Genomic DNA, 27,268 nt, shown 5'->3' with positions numbered 1-27,268 from the left:
TCAAGAGGAACATTTTTGATAAAAACCATCAGGTCATCCAAGGTCATTCAAGGTTGATTATGTGCAAAAAACTGCCCGCTTATGCTAATTTTTGCAACAACTTCTAGTCACGAAGTCTGACATGGCTGGTATATTAGGACGAGTTGTGAATGGAGTAGGGACACATTTTCAAAAATAACCGTGATGCGATCCAAGGTCACCAAAGGTCATTTATGGGTCAAAATGTGTTTTTTTCTGATAACTTGTGAAACTACCACTGACAGGGTTGAGAGTTACGCTATTGTAATACAATAGTCGAACTGCATTTTGGGTGACCTTTGACCTCAGGTTGACCTCCAGTGACCTGTATTAGCTTCTTTCAAGTTGATTCTTTGAAGTTTCTTGGGCATATTCCAATCTAACTTGTCCATAAGTGGACTTCTCTGCAACCCTAATGTGCGAAGTTATTAGAGATTTGGTTTTGTTTTGTAATACTTGGTGCGTGGATTCATAACATTGAGTACAAGAACCCTATTGCTTTTGATGGAGGTGTGTTTAACCACGTAGAGTAGACTGGCCTGTGTTAGCATGCCATAGTGTTATTGTAACAGCTAGTTCTGGTTATACTAACAAGCAGAAGTCTAGTGCATTGAGGTCATCGAAACCTCAATGCATTTTGCATTCTGGTCTAGCACTCATCCAGTATTATCTAAAACGCGTATATACGATTTTTAAATAGCGACCACATTAGTCTACTCCCTCATCCCCGAACCACCGCTCCCCTCTTCAACCCCCCCCCCCCACACACACACAAACACACCTTCGTAAATAGACAAAAGTCTTAATTTAGTACTTTTTGACACTTAAACAAGCATATAAAAATACATATTTCTGCTGATTTGTAAATAGAAAAAGAAAAACTTGACTTGATGACGTTATTAAAATGGAATTTGGACTCCACAACTTGACACCTATAAGAATGGTTAATTTATTATTGAAAAATATATATATACCCTTTTATAAGCAAAACAATAGTCGAATTTTCTTTCAACTACTTATACTGACGAGAATAATAAATTTTATAATTTGACTTTTTTTTTACTTTTTCTATAACTATACGCCCAGAACAATACCTCGCGTTGACAATGGATATAATAAATCTCCGTATGAACGGTGCCACTCTCATTATTCTGTTCTACTTGTCATATATTTGCATAAAGGTGTGACGTAATAAGGGTGGACCAGGGTTACTATAGACAGAGTCCTGTTGTATGTTATTTGTTTGACTTGTAGCTTCTATGCAGTTCCCACTTCTATGCATTCCTTTATTCAATAATCTTGTTAATTTTAACAAATTCTTATCACTTACTCATAGTTTAAAGTCTTGTGACTTTCAAACTGTTGAATGTCGTTTCCTTCTTTCCATGTTTTCTTTCTTCAACAAGTGACAAATTCCAAACTTAATCATCATCACGTTTTCTTTGTCCTAAGACTTCATTTACAAAATAAATGAATAAAACTTTTGCGTCTATGACTAAGAATTCACCTTCCGTTTTTCTTTTTGTTACATGCTGACACGTGGGTAGAACAGCTGTTAAAGAAGATTACATATATATATATATATATATATATATATATATATACACGCTTGTCAGTTACTAGTTTGACACCCCCACTGTGTAGGTAGTCAAAATTTACGTAAAGGAGTTTAGAGGCTTCCGTAATTCGACCAACTGCTGAGCAATATTGCACATCCCGACAATGACTATAACTTTGTTAACCTTTATATGTTACGTCTGTTGAATTTCTATTTTAGGCCTTTCCAGCGACAATAAAGGTATTTAACCAAAATTGTCTGCAGCCAACTTATTATTCCTCCATTTTAGACGACCCACAGACCTGTGAAGGCCTTTACAAAACGTCAGTTAGCATAATAGTTCCTGACACAGTGGTAGCGCTATACACTTTATCTATCGGAACTTGATCGTGCAGTTTCTATGATCATATCGGTTTTAGAAGTGCTCACTGAGTATTTATTATCGAGAAGCAAAACTGGTCCGATGCCAGATAGTCGTTGAACTTCTGTTAAGGTAAATCACTCTCGGGTAGAGATAACACAAATAAGAAGAAACATTTGTTTATCTTCGATAGTTATAATATAACGCGACAATGTTTTCTTCAAACTATTTTCGATATTTACTACAAATCTGCGCATTTGTTACAATTTGCTCCATTTCGAGAGCTGTTGATCTACCATTATCTGGCCATTATCAGGAAACAGATCAAAATGTTGTTATTGAAGAGGAGAGCAGAGATGGTGCGTGCTCATACACGCTAACAGTGCCCAAGACACAATGTTCGGTGAGTATATACATATTTTACCAGATGTATTTTTGGTCTTTCCAATTACGTATATCTTCATACATTCATGTTTGTTATATTTTATTTCTTCCAAATTTATATTCCAGATCACCTTAAAAACGTTCATGTTACCTACCGTAAACATAAAAAAGTTCAACTTGACTATCATTACACTAAAGGAAGTGTTTTGCACCACCTGGGCAATTTTCCCTCTTTATTTCTTTCTTTCTTTCTTTTAAACATATTTTATTCATTTTTTTTTGCCCAACTAGAGGGTGGGGCTTGGGGTGCAGGACCGCGTCCGTCTCGTGACCCCGCAGAAGCTCCCTGTATTCATTCTCTATATCAGCAGTAAAATAGGTCTGACTCGAACCGCGCATTATATTCATTGGGGTCTACATATCTTCGAGATGAGCTTTTCTGCCTGCGGTTTCGATCAGGCCAGCAAAATAAATTGTCGCTGATTTAGTAAGAATGTCTAAAGCCGTGGCGTTCGCATTTCTTTTCTTTGGGGATGGATATATATATAACAACAGCTGTATTTCATGTCCGAGAGTAATTTTCACTGGCAGGGTTATATTACGTGGAATAAATAGCGCATCTCTTATAAGATACAGATTATACAATTGCATATTAATAGTTTCAAGAAGGGGTGAACAGTCAAGGGAAAGGTTGTCTCGCGGAGGAATCTATATCTAGAACAAGTGTAAACAGCGGCTGTGGTAAACAAAACGCAATGAGAAAGGGGCAGGGGAGGGGTGGTGTTGGTAGTAGGGGGTATGGACAGCTAGTCGAGGTTGGAGTGGGACACACAGAATTATACAATGTAGCTAGTTATATGCACACCTCTCAAGCAATAGTTAACAATTTTATATAAAATGGAAAGTTTTGCTTCATTCTAATGAGGCGTATACATATATATATATGCATACTTAATGACTATGTTTTTCGTAAATTGGTATACTCTGCGCCATGAGCGCCTATTTGACGGATACCGGGCCCATTACAAACGTTCATTATTCTTAAAAGTATCACTTCCATTATCATTTATATAAAAAGTGCTTCTAATGAGGCGTATACGGTAAAATATATATGTATATATACCTTATATTAAAAACAATTGTCTCCTAACACTGCATGATATCGCAGTATCACTGCTTACATCATCTTTGCAAGTGTTAACAAGTGTCATACGACCTTATGTAATGTTTGCATTTAGACAATCTGAAGTGAATTTTAACACCGATCTTGGACAAGACTAAAAGACAGAATATGGGTTGTATAAATATGCTATCTCTCAAAGGGTATACAAGTCGCAACGTGTATTGCCTTTCAGTTCAATTTACATGTCAAAGATTGAATCACGGCTGCTGTATAGCACCGTTGAATATCTATCGTTTCGGCTATAGTAATATTGTATCAATAAAGACAACAATGGTAATATTATATCGTAAGCCAAGCCTCGGCTGATCAAAGAGCTGAGCGGGAGAGAGGTGGGTGGGTTTTTGAGCGGGAGCAGGAGAGGTGGGTTGGTGGGTACATGCGCAGGAGAGGTGGGTTGGTGAATGAGCGGGATAGGTGGGTTGGTGGGTACACGAGTGGGAGAGGTGGGTGGGTACATGAGCGGGATAGAGGTGGGTGGGTGGGAATAGGATATCAAAAGTATCATATCAAAATTCGAAAAATGTGCTGTTAGCTACAACCTCAAGTATAGTATACTAGGCATATAGTTACTCTAGCAAGCACATTGACATTAAATGCCCATTTTTTTGCACATTTAGCCCCCCCCCACAACCCCACTTTCATCCGCCCCTCTTTCACCGGGATACGTTCAGCCTTGTTGGAGGTTTTGTGCATTTGATATTAATTGGATTCATTGTGTAGCAGGGTCGCAATTATGACAAAAATGCTGACAATTATAATATTGTATGTATGTAGTTTTAAATATTGTATGAAAGTAGTTATAATATTGCATGTATGAATTTTTGTCGTTTAAGACAGAGTAGGCCTACACTATCTTTGGCTTCTTTTTTTTTTTGAAGATTAATATACTGTTACTATAGGTTTTAACTTAATATTTTGCAAAGGTAAATTAAATTACATAATTCACCATTACAGAGAAAATAATCCGCGTGAAAATCCCTTGTTCGATCAATCAATCAATTAATACAAAAGAATATTATATATCGTCTAATAACCAACAGTCAAGCAATGTTCAATAGTGTTCAGAGTCAAGAATATGTGCTAAAGAACAGATAAAATTTTAACTTTCCTTGTAAAAGTCTTGACACTAGGAGCTATTGTAATGTCACTGGGAATTACGATATGTTCCAAAGCACAGGAGCTGCAACAGAGAATGGTCAACGGCGATTTGAGAAAATATTGCAATTGTATAGTGACTTTACTATTATAGGCATACACCCAAAGGCCTGCTACTTGAACAATATAACAATTGATTGAATTTGTAGGAAGAAAATTTCCATTTTCAGCAACCAAGTGGTTGATCGCGAACATCAACTTTCTGTTTTTAACCAATAATTTCTCTATTTTGTAAATTTTGGTTATAGTGTCCCCCACTTTAATAGTTTTATGTTGTTGATTGATAAATTTAATATTGTATAAGAATGTGTATGCATTCCTATCTTCTCCGTTAGTAAATGCATCTACTTGCAAGTTGTGTAATCCAGACTCATTCCCTGTATTTCCTAGATTTATTTACATATCTGGTTCGAAGTTCGGTTCTTAATCCTCATAATCCCAATCTTTGTAAGGATTACAATATCTTGCAAGAGTTTAATTGAGCCGGATTAAACTTGTTTTGAACTGTTACGGATTTGATTCCGAGGTCCCTGTGGAAACTCGGAGCTTATGTCCGGTGACCCGGGTCTGTGGCCTGTTTACTTGCCTCTTGTACAGTTAGGTATTACTACAGTCAACTCGGAATAAAAAGTCACAATTATTAATCTTAAACCGTCCCATGGGAATAATTTAGCAAAGATCTACACGGTTCAAAAATGTCATAGAAAAGGGTCATCATTGGTCGATGGAATTTCAAATTAAAATTTTTGTTTGTGTATATATACTATAATCATAGTTTTTGTTTCATTCTGGCCTTTCTAAACTTTAAGCCTCTGTTGTATTCTGTAATATCAGGAGTATTAGTCTATACTCTATGGACAGTCCGATTTAAACTAATTGTTTTGTTTTTTTGCTGCAATCAATTTCCGAGGTTCCATGCTATATTTCAACACCGGAAGCACCTGCTCGGCCACATAGGGGGAAATTTTATCTGTCATTCGTATATGTCGAAATAGATTATGAATGGTTCAGGTTTGGCAGCTTAGTGTCGCTAAATGACAATATAGATTCTTCCCAATTCCTCTACGGATTAAGCAATGAAATGGGGGGGGGGGGGGGGGTTGGTAGAGGAATGGTGGGGAGGGGAGGGGAGGATAGCAAGTAGTAGAATAGTATAAATAAAACAGAAACTATATGTAGCGCAGTGTAAATAGATTTGATATTTTTTTGTAATATTTGTCAGAACTGATTTCAATTGCAAAAACATTATAATTATGATAATGATGATGACGACGATGGCGATGGCGATGACGAGGCATATTCTAATGTTTACTACATAACAACAGTTTACAGGGTATAAAGAAGGGTTGAATCAATTTACTTATATGTCACTATACCGAAATTAAAGATATTCAACCCACTTTTATTTGATATTGATCTCATGGGTGCTCCTCGCCCCCACCTCCTACCCCTTCTCTACGACTGCATTGGTGACACACATCGTTATAGCTTTCGTACATGACGCCGACACGTATATCGATCCATTGACCGTATAAGTTATACGTTAATTTAAGGTAATCCAAACGTGACACGTGCAAGATATAATTGATACATACATACACATATATATATATATATATTTATATATATACATATATATGTATATATATATATATATATATATATATATATATTTATATATGTATATATATATATATATAGATATATATATATATATACATATATATAAATATATTTATATATATATATATATATATATATATATATAAATATATATATATATATATATATATATATACGAACTCGGGTAGAACAAGCTAGCTTGTGTGACTATAACAGAGCCTTTCAGTCAAATTTTTCTCACTTTACAAAACTGGTATAAAGGTAGAAAGATAAAGGACACAGATACACACAGTAGGATCTAAACAATGGTTGATAGGAAGACAAAGGAACGGTAAGGTATTACTAACTCCCACACACTGGATCGGTATAGCGTTAATGTTGATAGTTACATTATAGAGAAAGAACAAAGAAATGAAAAAGAACAAAGAACCCGACCTATAAAATCACAAAAAAAAAATCTTATCTTCGTGTTAAATCTAAGATTGCTCTGAACTAAACAAATAGTCAAACCTTGTCGAATAGAATTATAATCGAGGGGTGTACAGCTGGTTAATTCATATAATTGTATAAAGACAATTTTTGCGTGAAGATACTCGTAAAGTTAATGGAAACAGACAGGTATAGAAGTTATACTATATCATTGTAGTATAGGCGTGTGCTGATAAGCAACTTACCGTACACTGAAAAGTTAATACCCTTCTTTTGTTTATTTTGGCCATTGGCATCGAGAGTATACTTGTAACCAACATATCATACTCTTCTATCTTTTCTCTTTTTCAAAATTTGGATCTTTTCAAAGTTTTATAGCCCCCAGAATTGGTCATACATGCCTGCTATTCCTTTGTATTATGTTCCACTCAAGTCCTGGCAACCCCCCCCCCCCCCTTCTTGTCCAAGCTGGAAAATTTCACTCGATTTCTCATTAATGGCAAATTTCTTGATGATAATTGCAGCCAAGAAACAATGATATTTATTCAGATTAGGCTACTCCCCCCCCCCCCCACCCTTTCACAGGTTCTTTCTTAGTATACAACGTTTACCAAGCTGTTGGGAACTGCTCGCTTGACAAAATTGCTTGGGTAAGAAACTCGGGAAGGTTATGCATGCAGCCTTTAAACAATCCAGGGGCTGTGGGCAAACACCCGCCCGCCCCCTCCCCTTTTCGTAACTCACCCAAATGCATGTAATGTTACACTCCTCAATGTCTGGAAGTAACCTCGGAGATGCAGAAACACAAGGAAAACACTTCTGAAAAGCTCTAGCAAATTTTAGCAGACTAACAGTTGGGGACATTACTGATGATGTTTATTAACTCTCTAATTAGAAATATTGTTGCCAGATACATAAATGTACATAAACTGCATCACGGATAAATAGCTTCGGTCAGTTAAAATGTCAAGTTCATACCCAACGTATGCACTCTATACAGCTTGAAGGAGATTTGTAATCTGATGTTATTGTTTAGTCTGAAATATCTTGTGACAAAGTATCAAAGATCCTAAGTAAGGAGAAAGAAGAAAGGAAAAGAAATCCAGCCTATATCAGATCGGTTTTTAGTTTTAATACGATATGATAAAATTTATGATTAAAATCAAGCCGTTGGCGTACCATGCATGGTTTGAAAAGATTTTAGCTAGACATTAGCATGATTTTAATCAGATGCTAAGAGCAAATCAAAACTTTCAATATGTATCAAATTAACTTCAAATATTTAAAATCAAAAATTGAGTCGCCAAGTTGATTGACCATCTCGTTTTGAGATTAATATTGAAAAAGATTTTTTTCTCATACAATTTTACCAAACTCAACACAAAAAGAATGATTTGTTACATTTCTCTCTTCTTTGCTTGATCAAGATTTAATTATTGTATTTCAATTAATAAAAAATAAAAAATTTCAAGAAAATCTACGGGTTTTAGAGGTATATCAAATAAATATTATATCTATGAAGTTTTCATTAAGTTATATTTGTGAACAAGCCTTAAATAAATCAAACCCTCGTGAGCAATTAATAACCAAAAATGATTCATCTGCTTTAAATTGACATATTTTGGAAGATGTTTATCGCTATTTTTGGTATTCCTTTACCAATCCATAACAGATATGAGAAGCAAAAATAGCACAACCTTTTAGTTTTAATACTACGAAAATAAATTATAAAACGCTTTTGGCTGACATTGACACAGATCTTTAGATGAATATTTTTTAAGTCTTATAGTCTTTCAGTCTCTCGCGTTTAAAGGAGCACGTGTGCGTTGACATTGGTCAAGTTTAATCTTATTGCAATGTATAAAGAAAATGTCATCGTAAGTTTGCAAAATTTATAAAAAAAATATGGTTTGCAAAGTAATAAATATTAACATTCAAATATTTCTGGGCGACGAATTGGTTTTTTAAACGTCGAAGCTCACAACTGACCACTGCCACTGCTTGCAAATTAAGGTTCATTTGTTGAAAAAAAGTGTAGACGGATATGTTATAACTGTTATCGATTGCAATATGTTTAAAGTGTATTGCTTTGTTTACCCGTAAGACTGGTGCGCTGCTTTAACTTTAGAGTCGACAGACCAAAAGTTTAAGTTGAATTTATATTTATTCACGTGTCATGGAACAAAAATGACCGCTTAAAGGATTATATGAACCCGTCTGTCCCTTGTACGAACTTTACATAACATCGTCTGCATTGGTGAGTCATACTGTGCGCTCTGTACCCTGCATATTGGCATGGAAACAGGAATATTGACATCAAATGAGATTCAACACATAGTGAGTGAGAGGGGTTAGAGGGGGTTGACGTGGTATAGTGGAGGGAGTGTAGTGCAGGGGCATGGGGTGCTAGGTTAGTTGGTGGTGAGGTAAGAACACTGGTTTTACAAGGAACTAGCTTACCAACGATCCGTTAAATGTATCGCTTAGTAGACAGGTGTCACTTCAGAGCCTGTATGCCGTATATATATGACCCCCTACCCCTCCCCCCCCCCACATCTCGGTCCCCTCACACACACACACACACACACACACACATTAGATAACGATGCCGGTGTTGAGGTTCATGCATAACGTTAAAACTTTGTGCTTTGATTTACGATAACAAGGCAGTAATAATAAATTATATTATAACATTTTAATTTTTGCTTTTGCGGTGATATATCTAAATTTAGTAAGTTTAACTTTCCTGTCAGTAAGATATAGACTCGACAGAAAGGTTGTATGCTTTATTATTGAATAATTCAAGTGGGAGTATTTCCTGTAAACTCAAGAAATGCTAAAAGTCATGTCTTTACTAAAGTATTGTTCGGTTATTTAATAATTTCCGAAACTTGACTAATTTGTTCATTCTCATGATCCGGATTGGACAATCCTGGACCGAAGAAAGATTATATCAGGACATCAGGTGCAATGACCGCTAACATCTGTAGCTTAATCGATATACCACGTTTTAAAGTCTCTTTAATTATTTGATGATTAGATGATATATTCTATTCTTTTTGTATCTGATATGATCTTTTCGATCCATGAAGGACCACATTCAAATCATCAATTCAATTGCGTCACGAGAGGTCAGGGACCTGTGTTAATAATTGCAATGACCACTCATGTAAACGTAAAGTATTACTTTGAAAGCTCAAATTTTCCTAATAGGCCTATATACTGTTTTCAGCCTTTTTAAAATAAATTATTAGCGGTTGGGAAAAGTGCAGGGTGTGCTTTTCTCCCCGAAAAAATGCTTACGATGTTGCATTTAACAGGAAACATGGACCTAACCGCAAGTAAGGAGGAGAGTGGGGGGGGGGGGTGAAATGTAAGGGATTGTACTCTCTAAATAGCCCAAACTGTACTTTTGAAGAAAGTTCATCCAACATTGAGCAATCTTTTGTGTAAAATTTAGATATGATCACAAATATAACCTGTTTTTCAGTCAAATGACGTCACAAATGGAGTAGGGTGAGGGGGGGGGGTAGATTTCAAAACGAACAGCTGCAGAGCCAACAATATTCTGAATAGTAACAAATAACGTTGTGATGAAGAGGTTTTGTTTATTCCCAATAACATTGGTATGATGTATATGAAAGTAAAACTGTTCAATGGCATTTTGCCACTCATCCTTCGTATTTCAAAGAATCCAGCTGAATGGTCCAGCAATCCGTAAAGCGTATTCTTGAAGTGTCTGTGCGGGGGTGGGGGAGCGGATGGAGAGGGGAGGGGGGAGGACGTACTCCTCGCATTTACATATTTTGTTGCCGTTATGTGAAGTAGTCATATATATTCAGTGAACAAATGTTGGCCGATAGTAAACATAATGAGTTTACAGAACTCAAACATGGAACCTATGTTTTTCAGAGAGAGCCCTCGTTGGTTCTTATTTTGACTTATAAGCTCCGCATGCGATGGTGATTAGGATGTTGAAAGATACAGTTTCATCATATTTGTTTTCCATTTTGCCTACCCTCTAACAAGTTGGACATAACAAGAAAAAAAAATTACCAACTCACCGATCAGTTGGACGCACGGAACAAAGAAAGTGACCCAGCACTAAATTAAATCAAACAAAAATAACAATAAAAGTAATAGCAATAATAGGTGAAAAGGTATTTTATCCAAAATTCTCGTGTAATAGGCTCCCTCCGGGAATTTGTCTTAGTCCGTGAAGTCGAATAAACCACTCTGGAATCTCTGAGGTATGGAATTGTCATAACATAATGTATAACTGGATGGAAAAAAAGGTCCAATAAATCAATTCGTGATGTGAAAAAGAAATGTGGGATTTGAGCATAGGGAAGAAGAAATATTTAGTCCTAAATGATTTAAAGGGATATACTGCTATGCACTACACAACTAAGTAACTGATACGGTGTATATGGCCTTGTAGATTGTTGCATCACTCCGCAAGGAGCGAATCTAGGATTTTACAAAGGAGGGGGTTTGACCTTTGACAATTTTTAAAGCCGACATCACACGTAGGAGAGTCTGTGAGCATGCGCCGTCTATCCACCCCACCCCTCAAGAAAAATTGGTGCATTCTGCATGAGGCATACTTAGACCACAAATGAAAAACGGTTGCAGAGTGCAAAAATGGAACCATTTTCTTACATTTTGAGGTGGAAATGATGGGGCGTATATACAACTGTGCCTGTCCTTCATTGTAGATAGTCTACTAAGAAGGTTGTCTAGTTATATTGGTGCGGTGATGGGGTGAAACGGAGAGGTTGGTGGTTTTGAGCATGAGGTAATGTTTTAACAAAACAGAAGAATATGTTTCCTTCCCTCCTACTCGGTTGGAAGAAGCCAGCTACTTTGACGTGGCAAACCAAATGTTGTGGAATAACGTAGTTAAGGCAACTTCAACACGGGTGACATCGGTGCGGGTGGGTGTGGGGGGGGGGGCGAGAGAGAAAGGTAACGCATTATTATATAGTAACTTTTCATATCTACTATCTGAGGCTACCGGAAATAATCATACTAAAGGTTACCTAGTTTAGGCTGGCCAATGACTGACATATCTAACCCTAGAACCTATTGCAATCCAGACGTTGTGACGACAACGTTCGGTAACGACAACAAACAGACGACAAATATGCAAAATGTAATTATTTTCGACTTATCAAGAGTTTTGAAGTTTTTCATCATTGTTAAATCAAATAGGAGTTTCTTTTTGCTTCAGGTTGGGTGACCTTATTTGATCATTTTTATGTCATAGTGTGACCTAGAAACGCACATTGTTCCATATTGTAGGATTGTTATAAAGAAATGTTAGCCATAGGCTACCGTAACATATTTATCCGTTTTAGAGATCAATATTTTTCACAATAGCAAGGCAGCGACGACTATGGTGCGCATAGTGTGCCATAAGTCCTGAAATCGACATAATGTCGAACTTAATTGACATATGGCGGGTTTAGTGCTCTCATTGGACGACCAGTGTCACATGGCGCTTTCTAGCGCTCTGATTGGAAGAAATCGACATGACAGGGCTTATGGCACACTAGGCGCCTCATAGACGTCCTTGCGTTTGACACTTTTAGCGGTGTGACATAATGCAAGGCGATATATCATGTTTATTCGTGACGTTACGTTACTATTCAATGCTGCACGGGTACACGCGATACAACGAGGAATAATGCTTTATAAAGGTTATTACTCTCGTGTATGCCACCAGTCTTGGTATACTTCATAGGCTAGGCCTTCTGAAGAGCCGTTCAAACGGAGAGGAACACGACTAGAAATGAAGCAATTTATGTTCGCACGTGTACAAGGTAGATAACGTTTGCTTGATCAACAGGTGGTATTGTTCTTCGCGTATGACTGAACAAGGATTCCAATAAAGTTAGTTGCATAAATTATCACCAAAATTAAAGATTGGGCAGAAAAGTTAGAAGGGTCGCATCGTGTCACTCGCAGCGTGGATAAGTTGAAGAACGATTAACACATAAGGGACGAATTTTCCCTGGTTTAAAAAAAAACCTACCTTACTTTGATCAGCCAGGGCTCGAGCCCACCACCTCTTATAACTATGTTAGGGTTCTTACTTCTACTGTGACCTCCTCGAAATGTGTCCGTACGTCTCCGTGTATGTGCGTATAGGCTGGGGGACGGGGGGGGGGTGGATGGGAGGATATGGAACTTCACGACTATAGGCCCTGTGAACTGGTTCAGTGATTATATGATGGTAGCATACCCCTGGGGGAATCTAGCTCTAATCTATTTAACACGATATACCATGCAAGGGTACATATCGCAGCTTAAAACGACGTGCACGTCCCCGTCTGAGCTAATGGCTTTTGCAGGCGGGTTACTTAGTGTCATTGGAATAGCAAAGGTCATGATATTCTTGGATATAACTTCGACTTCCCATCCTACTGGGCTTCAGCTGTCAAAAACTAAAATCACAATTATGTGGATGAATAACCTCAATTTCCTTCTAATAAGTACATTTTGACAAATAAATTGAATACCTTAATTGAGAAAATTACCGTCAAGCCTATGTTTCAATTATACTTTGTCAACCTTTAACCGACATACACGCCTAAGCCTAATTCGCAGTTACAAACTTCATGTCGACAGTTCGTGACATTATGTTCAACTGAGATGAGAGACTCTATATATACTTCCATTGTCTGTGATTTATTCACATATAGTTACAAAATAACCTTATTATAAATTGTAATGAAATCTTGAAAACGGGAATATTGAAATTGAATACTAATATGAAAGTCATATTGAAGGCTTCGGGGTGGCGGCTAGGCTTATGAAGGATTTGGGGCCCTTTTGGGGGATTCAGGAGGGTTGACGTTTAATATAAACGACTAGCTGCAATTGTATCGGTTTCAAAACTATGACAAAGTCCTTGTTATCTTCATTTTACAGAAAAAAAACCCCAACTGTATATGTTGATAGCAACCGGATCCATTGCATGCAAAATTGACAATGACTAGTGCTATAACATGAATATTCATGTTTCAGCGTTTCCAAGTATCTAGACTGTATCTATAAGGTGCAGGCAGTCCAGTGGCATGCGCAAACGTTTTCGTTGTTGCCGATTTGTGCGAGGCATCTGTGCTTGGTCAATCTAAAACAGGGGTTCCCTAACTAGGGTGCATGACCCCCAGGGGGTGTGTGAGTCCATCCCAGGGGGTTCGTGAGACGTTTCTGAAAGTCAAAACTAAAGTACTTTTTGTTGAACTAATATCTGATATATCATATACTTTAGTAATGTACAAAAGTTGTAACTATCGACAAACTCTGCAATATTACAATATGAACTTGATCTTTTCGAAGCACTGTTATGCGTATTATAGTAGAATAATGACTCAGATCGTGTCTCGAAAAGTTGGGGATTCGTGGACAATTTTGACATCCACAGGTGGTTCGTGGGGAGGGGGGGGGGGGTAAAGTTAGGGATACCCTGATCTAAAAGGAGTGTTAGCTCAGTGGTTAACGCCGGTGCCTTCCAATCATAAGGTCATAAGGTCCACAGTTCGAGTCACTTAGAGATTAATGTATGTCGTCCAGTTACAGAGTTGTTGACAATTGACAATTCATTTAGTACATACAAGTCTATGTTAGGCTTCGCCTACTTAGCATATTAATATCGGGGCGAAAGTTGTTGTAATACTTATCGTCCAATTGATGAAGTCGGCGTCGACGATGATAACGACGACGAACTAAGTATACATCATAGATTTCAAACGATACATTCACACTATACTGGATTCGATATGACAGGAAGTGGATTAGCCTATGCTCATTAAATCTAAATCAAAAGACGGAACCAGCTGCTTTAAACGAGGACATGTGAATTTTCTTTCTAGGGTGACAGATATCATCACCTTCTCTTTCTCCTTTGTGTATTTCCTAAAAAGCAGGTTACATATTTGTATGGCATTTGAGCAGACTACTATCATTCGTCTGTTGTGTATTATATACTTTATTCTTCATATATATATCTGTACCTGCGGGGGTACCATTATGGTAAAAGTTCACCCCCTTTTTAACTTTAAGATCCGGTTGCATCATGTCAACGACGCAATTTTGGAGTGTATAAGCATGGAGGTAAAAACAGAAGTAACCGCCTTTGGCGTGACTCTGTCCTAGTTTTCCTGTCAAGAGTTGCCATGGAGATCCCTTAACTGGGAATTCACTAATAAGATTATTCCTTGATGTCAAGACGACAAATCTTCAAGAGTCGGAAATTATATCAAATTTAATAACATCTTTAAGTACAAAAAAAATGTATTCAAGATAGGTTACAAAACTATGACATATCGGTTATGCCCATTGGCTGTTTTTTCCCGTCCTTATTACAATTTAACCCAATAGTTAACGCATCAGCTTTTTAAATACGGTAGTAGTTTAGATCAAAATGAATCTGGAATTCACCACCTGGTATAAAGTTACTTTAGTAGGGTTCCTTTTGGTATTATAGAGACAAAATATGATATGTGAATAATGGATGGAGGGCGGGGGTTGGGGGTAGTAAGGGGTGGGCGGGGTAAATTTATTGGGTATCAAAGCCCTGTGGGTTTATGAATCGTCAGCTAACCGTGTCCCCGGGTATGGTACGCAGCAATTTCATTAGTTAGCCAAAGCGAATGGTAGTAGTCTTAACCAAAATCAGGACCGTAAGCATGTTTAGAACGCCACAGTGCAAACAGATCATTTTACATGTCAATTCAGTTACGAAGAAATACATTCTTGGCTGTCAAAATTATTTCACCCTTTTTCTTTAGTGCAGGTCTGTCATCAAATATGCCGCTGTTTGTTTCCTTTGGAGTGGGTGTGGGGGTGGGGAGGCCTAGAGACTCGTTATCTTCTGCTATGCTATATATGTTTTGTTAAATAGCGTATCTTTGATCGTTATCTTTTGACCAACTATAGAAATATTTTTGCTTCTTTTGTATTTTCAAACAATTGCATTTGTCATCAACAATTGCCACGTAGGACTCACACGCTGTGGTTTTAAAATGAATTATATGACCGATTAAAGAAATAACCCTCAATTAAAAATTCAATTGATTGTGAGAAGTCACGCACGGTATAAGTTTGGTGTATTCTATGGAAAGCGATTTCCCCCTTAGTTTAAATTAAATGGTACTTCAGTGTTTGTTAATAGAGCTGACATAACATATATAAGAGGGACTATGATGGGTCAAGGGCCTACAATCCAGGTCCCGAGGGGCAATTAAGAACCCGGGAAAATATGGAGGGACCTGGGAAATATGTGATAGATGATAATGTTGTCTCATTTTCATAATAATGTTACCCCCACAATCCCCCAAGAAACTAAGTACAGCAATATGGGTCGACGATGACATAATTGTCCTCGGGGTACGATCAGTCTCTTAACGCTTCTCCCCGGCAGAGCAAAAGGAGGTACGAACATGGTGGGGCGGGGAGACGAGATGTTATACGAATGTGTATCGCAAGAACAAAGTCAACACGTTACATAAGGTATATACATAGCCATAACCAAAACTCTGCCAGTGGCTGTAATGTGTCAATATAAATCAACAAACAACAGTACAGTAACTAAGAACCATAGCTGGCCTATCATAAACTTCTCGAAAGCTGTTAAGGTCTTGTTTTTTCTATATTTTTTTTATCTATCTTGATAAATAATCTTTTTGAAATGAGTACAACAATGGATATGAAATAACCTTGAAGAAGGGACACGTTTTAATTTCGCAATATTTGGTAACGAGGAGAGGAGATATCACCTGACATTGTGTGCGTCTTGTATAGGTTGACTTACCCTATTGTTGTCAGGTATATATACGTTTTGGAAAATAGTTATCCTTATGAAAGAAACAGCATGACGTTTGGCAGTTAGCAAACATATCAGTTAACGAGATAACATGCTGTGCCGCAACGCGTAGGTATAAAGCAACTACTGCGTAGTCAAAATATACGTGTGCGAAAACAGTTTAGCTTGCAAATATAGCTCAACACGCAGAAGACGAGACGAGTAAGATAACAATTATTTGATATAATTGTCGATATCATTATCGACATAGCCAGGTATATAAAATATATAGTCTGTTTGTGTACACGCATATGCATGTACAGGCATATATAAACATGTATGCGTGCGTGCGTTCGATCGATCGATCGCTCTATATCAGGGTTTCCCTAAATTTATCCCCCCCCCCACGAATCCCCCTGTAGATGTCAGAGTTGTCCACGATTCCCCAACTTTTCGAGACACGATCTGAGTTAATATTATATTATAATACGCATAACAGTGCTTCGTAAAAGATCAAGAATCACATGCACGGTACGGTACTACTATGGCAACATATGCGTATGGAACGCGAAAAGACTTTGTCGATGGGTGCGACTTTTGTACATTACTAAATTATATGATATATCAGATTTTAGTTCAACAAAAAGTACTCTAGTTTTGACTTGCAGAAACGTCTCACGAATCCCCTGGCATGGACTCACGCACCCCCTGGGGGCTCATGCACCCCAGTTAAGGAACCCCTGCTCTATATAGTTTGCAGAAATTTGACTGAACATAGCGAGTGCTGTTCTATATAGCGTTAATATCAGTTTATTCAATTGTGTCTCGTCGTAGCAAATTGTGTTTAGTCCGCGGTCTTAACTAACGTAATTTTAAACCTTTTCATAAGGTATTGACGAATTCGTCACCCAGACATTTTCATGCAATAGATTTTATCAAACGCAAACCAATGTGAGCGAATTCTAACTTATGTCAACAAAGTACTTTTTCGATACCTTTTTGATATTTCGGCATATCGGTCAGTTACAAGCTAACTAGAGCGGATGAGACTGTATTATATTGATATTGTGGAACGAAAAATGTAATATAAAAATGTAATATAAAAATGTAATATAAAAGGCCTTTTGTAATTGGCAAATATGTACGAGCCCATTGAAAGTCTATATATAAAGTGACCAATTCCCGCGAGCAATAAACTGGTACATGAACAGTGTACATCCGCTGTATACCACTTACTCTAGAAAATGTTGTTTTGAATTACAGGAAGTGGTTTTCTCCTTTCGTGTGGCTCCATGGAAACATAATATCCCATGCCATCGATTGACATAGTGTTTACTTTGAAATACGTCAATTGAAAGAAGTAAAATAAAACAATAACTTCAGTTCTATATTACATCCGTTATAACCCTTCTTTAAATTCATGACGCACATTTTTTGCTTATATTCTAGTTGAGGAACAATAATTAACTTCCTTCAATTGTATTGTCTTGTGTCTTTAACTAGCACACTTATAACGCTAATACCATATAAGGAATACTTAACAATAGTTTGCCACAAATATCAAGGTTCAAGGCCACGTGTTCTCCTAAGAAAAGCAAATACAAAACCAAATAAAGCGAAAAGGACAGAGTAAGTCGACTTGACGAGTACGAAAGAAGAAACTTTATTGGACATTTTCGGTGATTTTACACTTTATAAGGTTTTATGTAGGAAGGTTCCAGAGGAACCAACAATTTTCAAACCAATTTTCTCATTTCGTACTCGTCAACTCAACTTACGATGTCCTTTTTTCTTTTCTTTCCCCCCCCCCCCCGCCCCCTCCCTCGGTTTTGTATTTATACAGTTTTAGTTTGATTAGTAATACATGAGATATATTTCTAGTTGCAACGCGATTATGAAACGTGATCAGCTATACCCCAAGTTTAAAAAAAAAAATCGGTTGGAATGAAGAATGTCATTAAAAGGTTATGCTATTTTGTTCTTGTGACAGTATATTCAATTGTTTTTAACCGAGGTTATGCGTACTCTGGTAAGATGAGTTGAGGGTTTAATTGATCACGTGCACGGGGAATATCTATAATAGCTGTGTTCTGTCGATGACATTATAGTCCCAGTTATCCAGGGAATCATTCACAGGACATTAAAAGTATATCCGAGTTCAAACATCTCTAACGATTTGAACATACTATCTATTATATATAGTTTCAAGCCTGTATTATAGCTATATAATTGATATGGTTAAGGTTTGTTGGACAATGAAGGAAAATAAATAATAAAATATCTCATCCTTGAGGAGAGGCAAACCAATCGTCTATGGCTAATTGGTTATCTTCAATGAAAATGAAAATGGCAAAGTTAGACAACCTTGAAGCCAGACTTTCGCGTGATCGAGTTGCTGATGGTCAAAATGTGCCTCTTGTATTGAACTTTTACTCTGCATTAGATCATAAAAACTAGATAAATATTTTGACTGAAAAATATCTATTATTTATATAAAACTGTTAACGATGACGTTGATTTTCATTACGGTACCTTAATATAGCTCACGGCAGTGGGCGTAGACAGGATTTCAAAGGTGGGGGAAATCTAAAATACCCGGCTGACTAATTTAGGTAGGGGCTGAACCTAAACGGGAGGGCAGAAGGCAAATGAAGGCTTATCAGAGAGAGGTCGCATTGTATAGTCTGTGATGCTATAGCAACATGAAAACTCAAATCCACTCAATCCATAAGTATCATGGAAATGAATAATAATATTATTATTTTTTTTAACTCAAAGAAAACACCAGGAAAAATTGTACCTTACACATGTCATGTTTTGAAACATTGTGGTCATTTTTGAATTGGTGATATTCTTCGGACCCTTCTTCGGTCACTTTAATAAATCTTTCTTTTTTTCCGTTCACTTTCATATAGTGTAACTGCGAAGAAGAATTTCGAACACACATTGAACAATATGAAAGCCGACTCGGTGTGCTGGAGAAACTTGTGGATAAATTATTGGGTAAGCTTATAGAACAGGCCTGGAGAAGATGGGAACTACATCCCGGGAGAGGATTGATTGCCAAACCTACCCTTTGTTTATTGATTGAACTGTTTGCAAAGTACATCTGTGCAAATATTTCGACCTCTATATGAACTTAGACGCGCACATTGTCTGTTATATTTCCTGAATAATCATTACTTTAGTTTAATGATGTTTTGTTATTCATAAACTTAAGGTCGACCGCCTTATTCAAAGAAAATGTTATTAATTTTAGTTTCATATGACTTGGTGGACCGAAGGGGGATTTTTTCTTTGTCATAATTGATAAATTTTCATAACATGTTAATATCATTATTTTTAAAATTGAATAATTTCAACAACAAAATTGTATACTTGTAATGATAATGGATAATGGATGTTACGGGATTTCAGTATAAAGTAGCCTAGGAAAGTTGCTAATAGAATCAAGTCAAAAGACTTTAAATGTATGTCGTTTAATTAAACCAGCGGTCCGTAAGCATGTCAGGCCCACAACCTGTACGGTACTCTGTTTATTATTATTATTATTATTACACGAGATTTATATAGCGCCCTATTCAATTAAAAAATTGCTCTAAAGCGCTTTACAGCAAAAGATAAAAAATATTAAGCCACGACCCACTAGAACCCGTTGTTTAGAATGCATGCAAGCTATCGTGCATGGACTATGGACAGGACGTTACAAAAACAAAACTCAGTCTGTGTCGGTATAAGCTTCGAAAACTGTAGATACATCTTTCCGACGTCTTAAAAACTCCAACGACCCACCGAAAACTTGTCGCGACCCACATTTTGGTTCGTGTTCCCATACTTTGCAAACAGTCGTTGTAAATGTGAAATGGCGAATAAATGACAAACTTAACAAAATCACATGAAAAGTTCAAATACGTGTAACTATACTATCCAGAATGTATAGGGCCTAGGTTGAAGATGGTATACACATGCTCTAGTTAAACCAGGGGTCATCACGTATTCAGTTGGGTTTATACTTCGTGATAGGGTTAACGAATCAATTCATAATATATATAATAAACGAAGAATGTTACCATAGGAGGCCATATAGTCATGTCAAGACCCCCTTGTGAAATCTACAGGTTTCAAATTGGCTTAGTTCTCATATATCGCCTTTAATGAAAACATTTCCAACAGACGTAAACGAGATTTTGAATGGATTGTTTTTTATTTCTGACATTTGCGGTGAGAGCAATGGGAAACATATCAAAGGATGAGTAACGTCAAAAGGGCACCGAAATCGAACCACCTTCGATTCAAGCCAAGCAATAACATTTATAAACGTATATGCAATGCGGTACTAATGAGAATACGCTTAAAACAATTGAAATTTATTGAAATGGCCAGTGACACATAAAAATTGATGCCTGCCGTCATCCTTCAAGGAAAGAAGACTTTATGAACAGCCATCAATCATAGTTTATAAGTAAAGGGACTTATGTTAAACTCATCAAGATTATTGCTATATGCATTTCATTAACACAAATTATTTACAGTTTCCAAGTAACCCATTTACAATTTGTTTTACCTTATACTTTTTAGTTAATTATTATTCTTATTATTATTCTTCTTCTTATTATTATTATTGTTGTTATTATTATTACTATTATTATTATTATTATGAGAGAAAAAAAAAGGACTGCTCTGAGTTATTGTAAGACAGTTCTTCAACTCAGCAACAGACAGTCAAATACTTCCTTCATTATCTGCCCTCATGAGTACGGTACCTCCTGTGAAAAATGTGTAGAGTGACCATTGGTCTTCAAAGCTTATAGTTCAAATCTGTGTTTCAAAACCAATGTTTTGGTAAGTTGTTTACTGTACAATATAGTACCTGCATGCCCATCGAACTCGCCAGGTTGTGCCTTCGTTCAAGTTTACAAAGGCTATAGTTAAAACAGGCTGCAATATCAACTTTACTAGTGCCTTTATGAAATTAGGATATCCACAAATATATCACTTAACGCATTGCAGACGTTTGACGTTAGGGAGTAATATTCGGGTTGTAAAATTCTCGAAAATCATGCGGTGTTTTCATGTTGAGATATAATTATTAAACAGAAAACTATATGCCATGCCGCGGGACAATGCGTGTAATTCAAATCCCGCTTGGAGACCCCTTATAATTGCACCTGTTTTTAGGTAACAGTTCAACCTATGAAATATTAAAAAATGTGTCCAGTAAAGAAATCATCTAGAATGTTGCGGTAAGGTAATTATATTGGCGTCATTACTACGCAGCGATTCTACGGTAGAAACTACATTCAGGCCAATGATTGTCCTCCATCGAACTGACCAGGATACTAGCATCCAATAAATCGTGAGGTCTTGGGTTTAACTCCGTCTCAACTGAACGTTTAGTCACCAAGGTTACCTGATAATTCCTATCTTCATGGTCGATTCACTCAATAGCGTTGGTGGACCCCTACCCCAGTCCCCAACCAATTGTTTTCAATGCCGGGTTTGTTATTTAACGATCATTTATAACAACACAAAAATATCATTTGTAAATTAATTCTCCATTTCTGCTCTCTCGGGCACGGTTCTCCTGTTTGTAATTATTTTCAACATTTTTTGTCTCATTTCTTTTTCCATCAGCTGAACGTGTGCAAGAGCCAACATCCTACAGCCGACCTTCGTCATCCTTCAGACTCTTTGAGAGTTGGGAATCAAGTTTGGACATGTCTCCTGTCGAGACGGACCCAACATCTAGTACAACACGAAAGTTGACGACTGCAGCTACAACCACTCCAGAACCTGTCGACGAGCTGACTACACTGGGACATGAACTGAACGAAGAATCTTCTGTTAGTCCTGAAAGACCGATCGTTTTGAAAGAAGAGAAAGAAATGGATGGAACTACATCGGTGAACATCAGTATGACTGCCGAGATTGAAGAAATTCCACTTCGAGTAAATGACGAAGGGGTAATGGAAGACGGCATGTCTGGCTTTGTGGTATTACCCAGTTCTGCAGAGCAGAAAAACAAGTCCAGCGTCCCGCGCTCTGATCCACCTCCTCCAATCGAGGCCTCTAAACAATTTGAAGACATCTTTTCTAACCCACCTGCCCCAAACCCGTTTCCATCGGAAGGAATAGAACTTAATTTGGCAGCCCACAAATCTAACAGTGGTGAACTTTCTGTTGTGACAGAAGAAGCACATGGAGAAGATCCACAACTCAACGGCGCACAGGAAGCATTCAACTCACCCCAGCAGTTGTTGAAACCAATTGAACCTAAGACAGTAGAAGAGGATGATGATTCCAAAGCCGCTCCAGAAGAAGAGGAACGTGCTCCACCAGGTTTCGTAGATGGGATGGAAACTGCTGCTGGATACGCCGGTGAATTTAACCGACCACAATGGAAGAAGTTGGAGAGGTTTCTTGAGCCACCCAAGACTAACAGTACGACAAAACGTGAACGCCCTTCAGGGATGGAGCGGGTTCCTTCCTGTGAAAGAGACGGTTGTGCATGTTTGACATCCAAAGGAAAGACGCAGAGTGGGATATACTCTTTACCCAACGTCCCTCTGTCTGGGAAACGAGGAAACCTCGTTGAGATGTTCTGTGATTTGGAGACAAAAGATGGCGGCTGGACGGTTATCCAAAGAAGACAAGTAAATAAATCATCATTGATCGATTAATAGTTGCATGGAGAGAATGTGAGCTATGGGGAGACGAAACAAAGTATCTCCCGCAGTCAGAATTTAAGGGATGAAACTTTCTGAAAAGTATATTACTTTGCAGAACACCTTTCTCTTGTTCAGTCTTCAATATTTTGAGCCCTTAAAACTTCGATAATTTGAAAATAGGGATAAAAGTCCCATTAGCACATTCAGTAGGTTAAAAATAAAGAGAAATTGGAAATGTACATTTAGAAAATGAAACACAACCCGTTTGTTCATACAAACTTAGGCCTACCGTGTTGTTAGGCTTAAAAGATTAATTAAAAAATATCAGAAATGAAGCTCATGAAATGCATTTCCTCGGAAACAGCAAAGTTAACTTTGTGATTGTCAAGAAGATAACAAACGTGAAAATTAAAACTTGAAAGCACCTCCTTGAAACTAATCGAAGGGAGTCGAATACAGAATTGATCTAACCCAAATGTTTCCCACTTTTTCCTTTTCAGAACGGCTCTGCTAACTTTTACCGCAACTGGAACCATTATGCCCATGGTTTCGGGTACTTGGATGATTCCTTCTGGATTGGTAACAGGATGTTACATGCGATAACAAGAAGATTCCATTATGAAATAAGAGTCGGTAGGTAACCAATGAAAGCATATTGGATTTCTAACATAAAAACTTCTTTCTTTCTTATCAAGGTGTACCTTTCTATCCAATAAAAATGGCTCACAGAGACGCAAAGGTTCGCTATCGCCTACCTTTATTCACCACGTGAATTATTTGTACATTTCGTGGTAAATTTCATTAAAAAATAAGTGATCGACAGTAAAAATTTCTATTCGTGTTTCGTTTACCCTTTTTTTGTTGAAGGATAGTCGCACTTTTAGTAGTGATCTATACGTCCAATTATTGCTTTCTTAAATTTCAGAGTTTACTGACTGGGAAGGCAAAACTGGTTTTGCTGATTACGACAGTTTCTACGTTGGACCAGAAGAGGATAATTTTAGGTTAAGTCTGGGTAAATTCACAGATGGAAACAGAGGAAATGCATTTTCTTATCACAATGGATCAATGTTCTCTACACTTGTAAGTACAAAAATGAATTGAACTACATTACTTTGTTTTTAAATTTAGTTTTTACTTTCTATAAGCCAGATTTAAAGATGGGATATATAGGGCTAGTGACATTTGAGATTAAGATCACTCGAATGACATTATATACAGGGCAAACTGATTTGGTCTCTGCAAGGATATTTGGTTCCGTGGTCGCCGTTAATCTCGAGATTGGTCAACTAATTCGCATCTTGCGAAACTGTTTTTCTTTATTTCAAAGACATTGGTAACCCTTACATTCGAATGTAGTAGCTTATAGGAAGTTACTAAACGTATGAATAAGTTCAGATTAGCACAATTGTCTATTTATCAAGATGCAAATATAATTCCATTTTCGGTGGACAAACGTTCCACAAGAGGACAGACAATTTACCCATAAGCTGTATTACCTTGTGTGTATTGGACCCTATTTAGGACACTTGCAAGAGTATCGAAATTTGCTCGCACGGTGTCTAATCATTGTAGTAACCCTGGTAAAGTCCGGTCTTCTCCGGAGCATTGGAGGTTATTCTATCGAATACTCGCTATGATATCAATGATATCAAACGTATTTGTGTAAGTATCTATGATATCAAACGTATTTGTGTAAGTATATATTATGCTTAAAACTGAGTCAACCATACGTTTTCGTTTGTTTAATGAGGTGCATTTTCTATGATAATTTCAGGATAGGGATAACGACAAAAGTCCAGGCGAATGTGCTGTTCTTCGACAGTCTGGTTTCTGGTTCAAAAATTGTAACAGGATGAATCCCAATGGAAGATGGATTCCTTTCGCCGATGGTACAGGATTGAATGGTGCAATTGTCACGTGGGGTACTTGGTCAAGACATCTCTTCACGTACTCATTGAAGGATTTTAGAATGATGATCAGACCGACGTCCAGGTCAGATTACGCGTGAACAATTAAGGCAGCAAACAAAGAACAAACATGGTGAAACCGAGAAATATATAAGTAGGACTAATAGCATTCTAGCAAATGTCAGTCAGTTTGTCTTTCCTTTGCGGATAATGTATTGTTGTTATATGAGAGACTGTTTTAGATGAAGGAAGACAAGGGACTATATATATTTTTAAGAGACGTTACGTGATGCTAGTGATATGTGTGTAAGTGGCCAGATGGACCGAATGGGTTTCCGTACCATGAAAAACGAACAGCTGGTTGAATACTGATATAACAAGGCAATAGTCTTATTGTATACTGAACGACATACAATATAGTTATGTAATAATGAAAACCCATTATTAAGTTCAATGTAATTGTTTTCAACATTTTGCATGATTCTTTGTGAGGAACTAGGATGCGTTACTTAAATGGATAGTTGCATTACTATATTTGTACGTGGGCGACATAGTTGTTTGATAATGTAAACCATAATGTTCTATATAACCGACTCGCATGCGTATTTACGAGGACATATGATACGTTACACGATCGTAAATGGATAGTTGTACAATTACATTTGCTAGATGACGACATAGTTACGTAACAATGTAAACTAATATTTAGCTCAATGTTATCTATTCGCATGAGTTTTAATGGATGCCTATGATACGCTACACGAAAGTACATGGATAGTTGTTCAACTACCCTTTGACAGTAGACAAAGTGGTTTGCCTAAGAATATATATAGAATTACGAACTATAACACGTAAATTTGTCAGTGCCATGGATAACCAGTCGCATGATATAATATTTACTTTTATGGAAAAGATTTGCATGTCTCTTTATGACGACATTTATAGATTTGCATGTTTCTGTATGAGGACATTAATAGATTTGCATGTCTCGTTATGAGGACGATTTACAGTCACACATGGGTAGTTGTCTATAGTGAACGACCCAAGCAGCTGCACGGCAATTAAAAATAACATGAACTCAAAAAAAAAAAAAAAAGCAAAGATATTTATAAGGTGCGAACTTGTGCATTATGTTCGCAATCCATTTTTTGTTATCATTTGCCTGAACATAATATTAAATTAATGGATTTAAAGTCGCAAGGTTCTACGGTAGTAAACCGGGCGGTTTCTGCGAAGTTTGATGGTTGGTATAGTTATAGTTACAGGTATGTCTGTGATTGAACGTTTTAAGGAGCAGCAAACCAATGCAAACTCCAATCACGGTTTTAGGATTATACAAGGTTTTGTCTAAGGAACATAACAGAGAGCAATAAACTCTATTTTATTATCATTTTATACTATTATTTTCAGAAATATTTAAAAAATAAAGTTTCTAATAACGATTGCGACAACTTATCTTTTAAAGATTGAAATAAATATAATTAAAGACTATAATTACGATTGGTTTGTCAGAAGAGTTATCAAAATGTATATTTATATGAATTAAGTTAGTTTTTATTGGTTATTTATGCAGCTCATTACTTTGCAACATATCATCTCAAACTTAACAGCCTACACAAATGTATTTTAAATTCCTAGACTGGAACCTTTGAGAACTAACGTATAAATTTAAACTTTCCTTTTTTGTTCTTGTTATGGAATTTCCTCAAGTGGAAGCAAAAATTAAACAAAATAAACATTTTTTTTTCTGTATCAATTCTCTTATTTGCATAAAATTTGCTTGTAAATGTCTTTGCTTTCTTTTAGTGATAAAGTGAGCTTATTGTATGAAAATAAACGTTTCTTTTTAATACACATTATTCAATATTATGCATAGCTATATGTTCAATCCTTCTCTCCATTTTAACAGCTGTCTCGATGACATAATGTCAAAAGGAATTTGAGATAACCCGCATGCATTGATGCAGCTTTCACGTTGGTATCGAGTAGATAGCCAATATTCTAAGGATTTTCTATTTTTCCGCTTATGGTGGGAGTTCCTTTCCCCGGGGACCGGTGAATATGGGCCGCGCATGATAGGGGAACATACAACCAAGAACAAATAGGAGCGATCGCTTAACAGCATTCTAGAGATTTCATCTCAATGCCCCGCCCCTCCCGAAAGGAAA

General features: G+C 37.0%; 1 protein-coding gene across 1 annotated transcript; it reads left to right on the top strand.

Moving 5' to 3' along the window:
- The first annotated feature begins 1,764 nt into the window (after positions 1–1,764).
- LOC139975008 (uncharacterized) lies at positions 1,765–27,268 on the top strand. Its single transcript, XM_071982598.1, has 6 exons — positions 1,765–2,340; positions 19,438–19,525; positions 22,157–23,175; positions 23,691–23,823; positions 24,116–24,273; positions 24,968–27,268. Exons 1-6 carry the CDS (start codon positions 2,149–2,151, stop codon positions 25,199–25,201), a joined length of 1,824 nt encoding a protein of 607 aa, XP_071838699.1. The 5' UTR covers positions 1,765–2,148; the 3' UTR covers positions 25,202–27,268.

The sequence above is a fragment of the Apostichopus japonicus genome, chromosome 10 (assembly GCF_037975245.1).
Source record: "Apostichopus japonicus isolate 1M-3 chromosome 10, ASM3797524v1, whole genome shotgun sequence".
Lineage (NCBI taxonomy): Eukaryota > Metazoa > Echinodermata > Holothuroidea > Aspidochirotida > Stichopodidae > Apostichopus > Apostichopus japonicus.
The sequence above is the reverse complement of the archived record's forward strand: the minus strand, read 5'-3'. Positions and strand labels throughout refer to the sequence as shown.

Coding starts and splice junctions, on each gene's coding strand:
- LOC139975008 (XM_071982598.1), top strand. CDS start 2,149: ATGTTTTCTTCAAACTATTTTCGATATTTACTACAAATCTGCGCATTT. Junction 2,341..19,437: donor TGCCCAAGACACAATGTTCG/GTGAGTATATAC, acceptor ACTTTCATATAG/TGTAACTGCGAAGAAGAATT. Junction 23,176..23,690: donor CGGTTATCCAAAGAAGACAA/GTAAATAAATCA, acceptor TTTCCTTTTCAG/AACGGCTCTGCTAACTTTTA.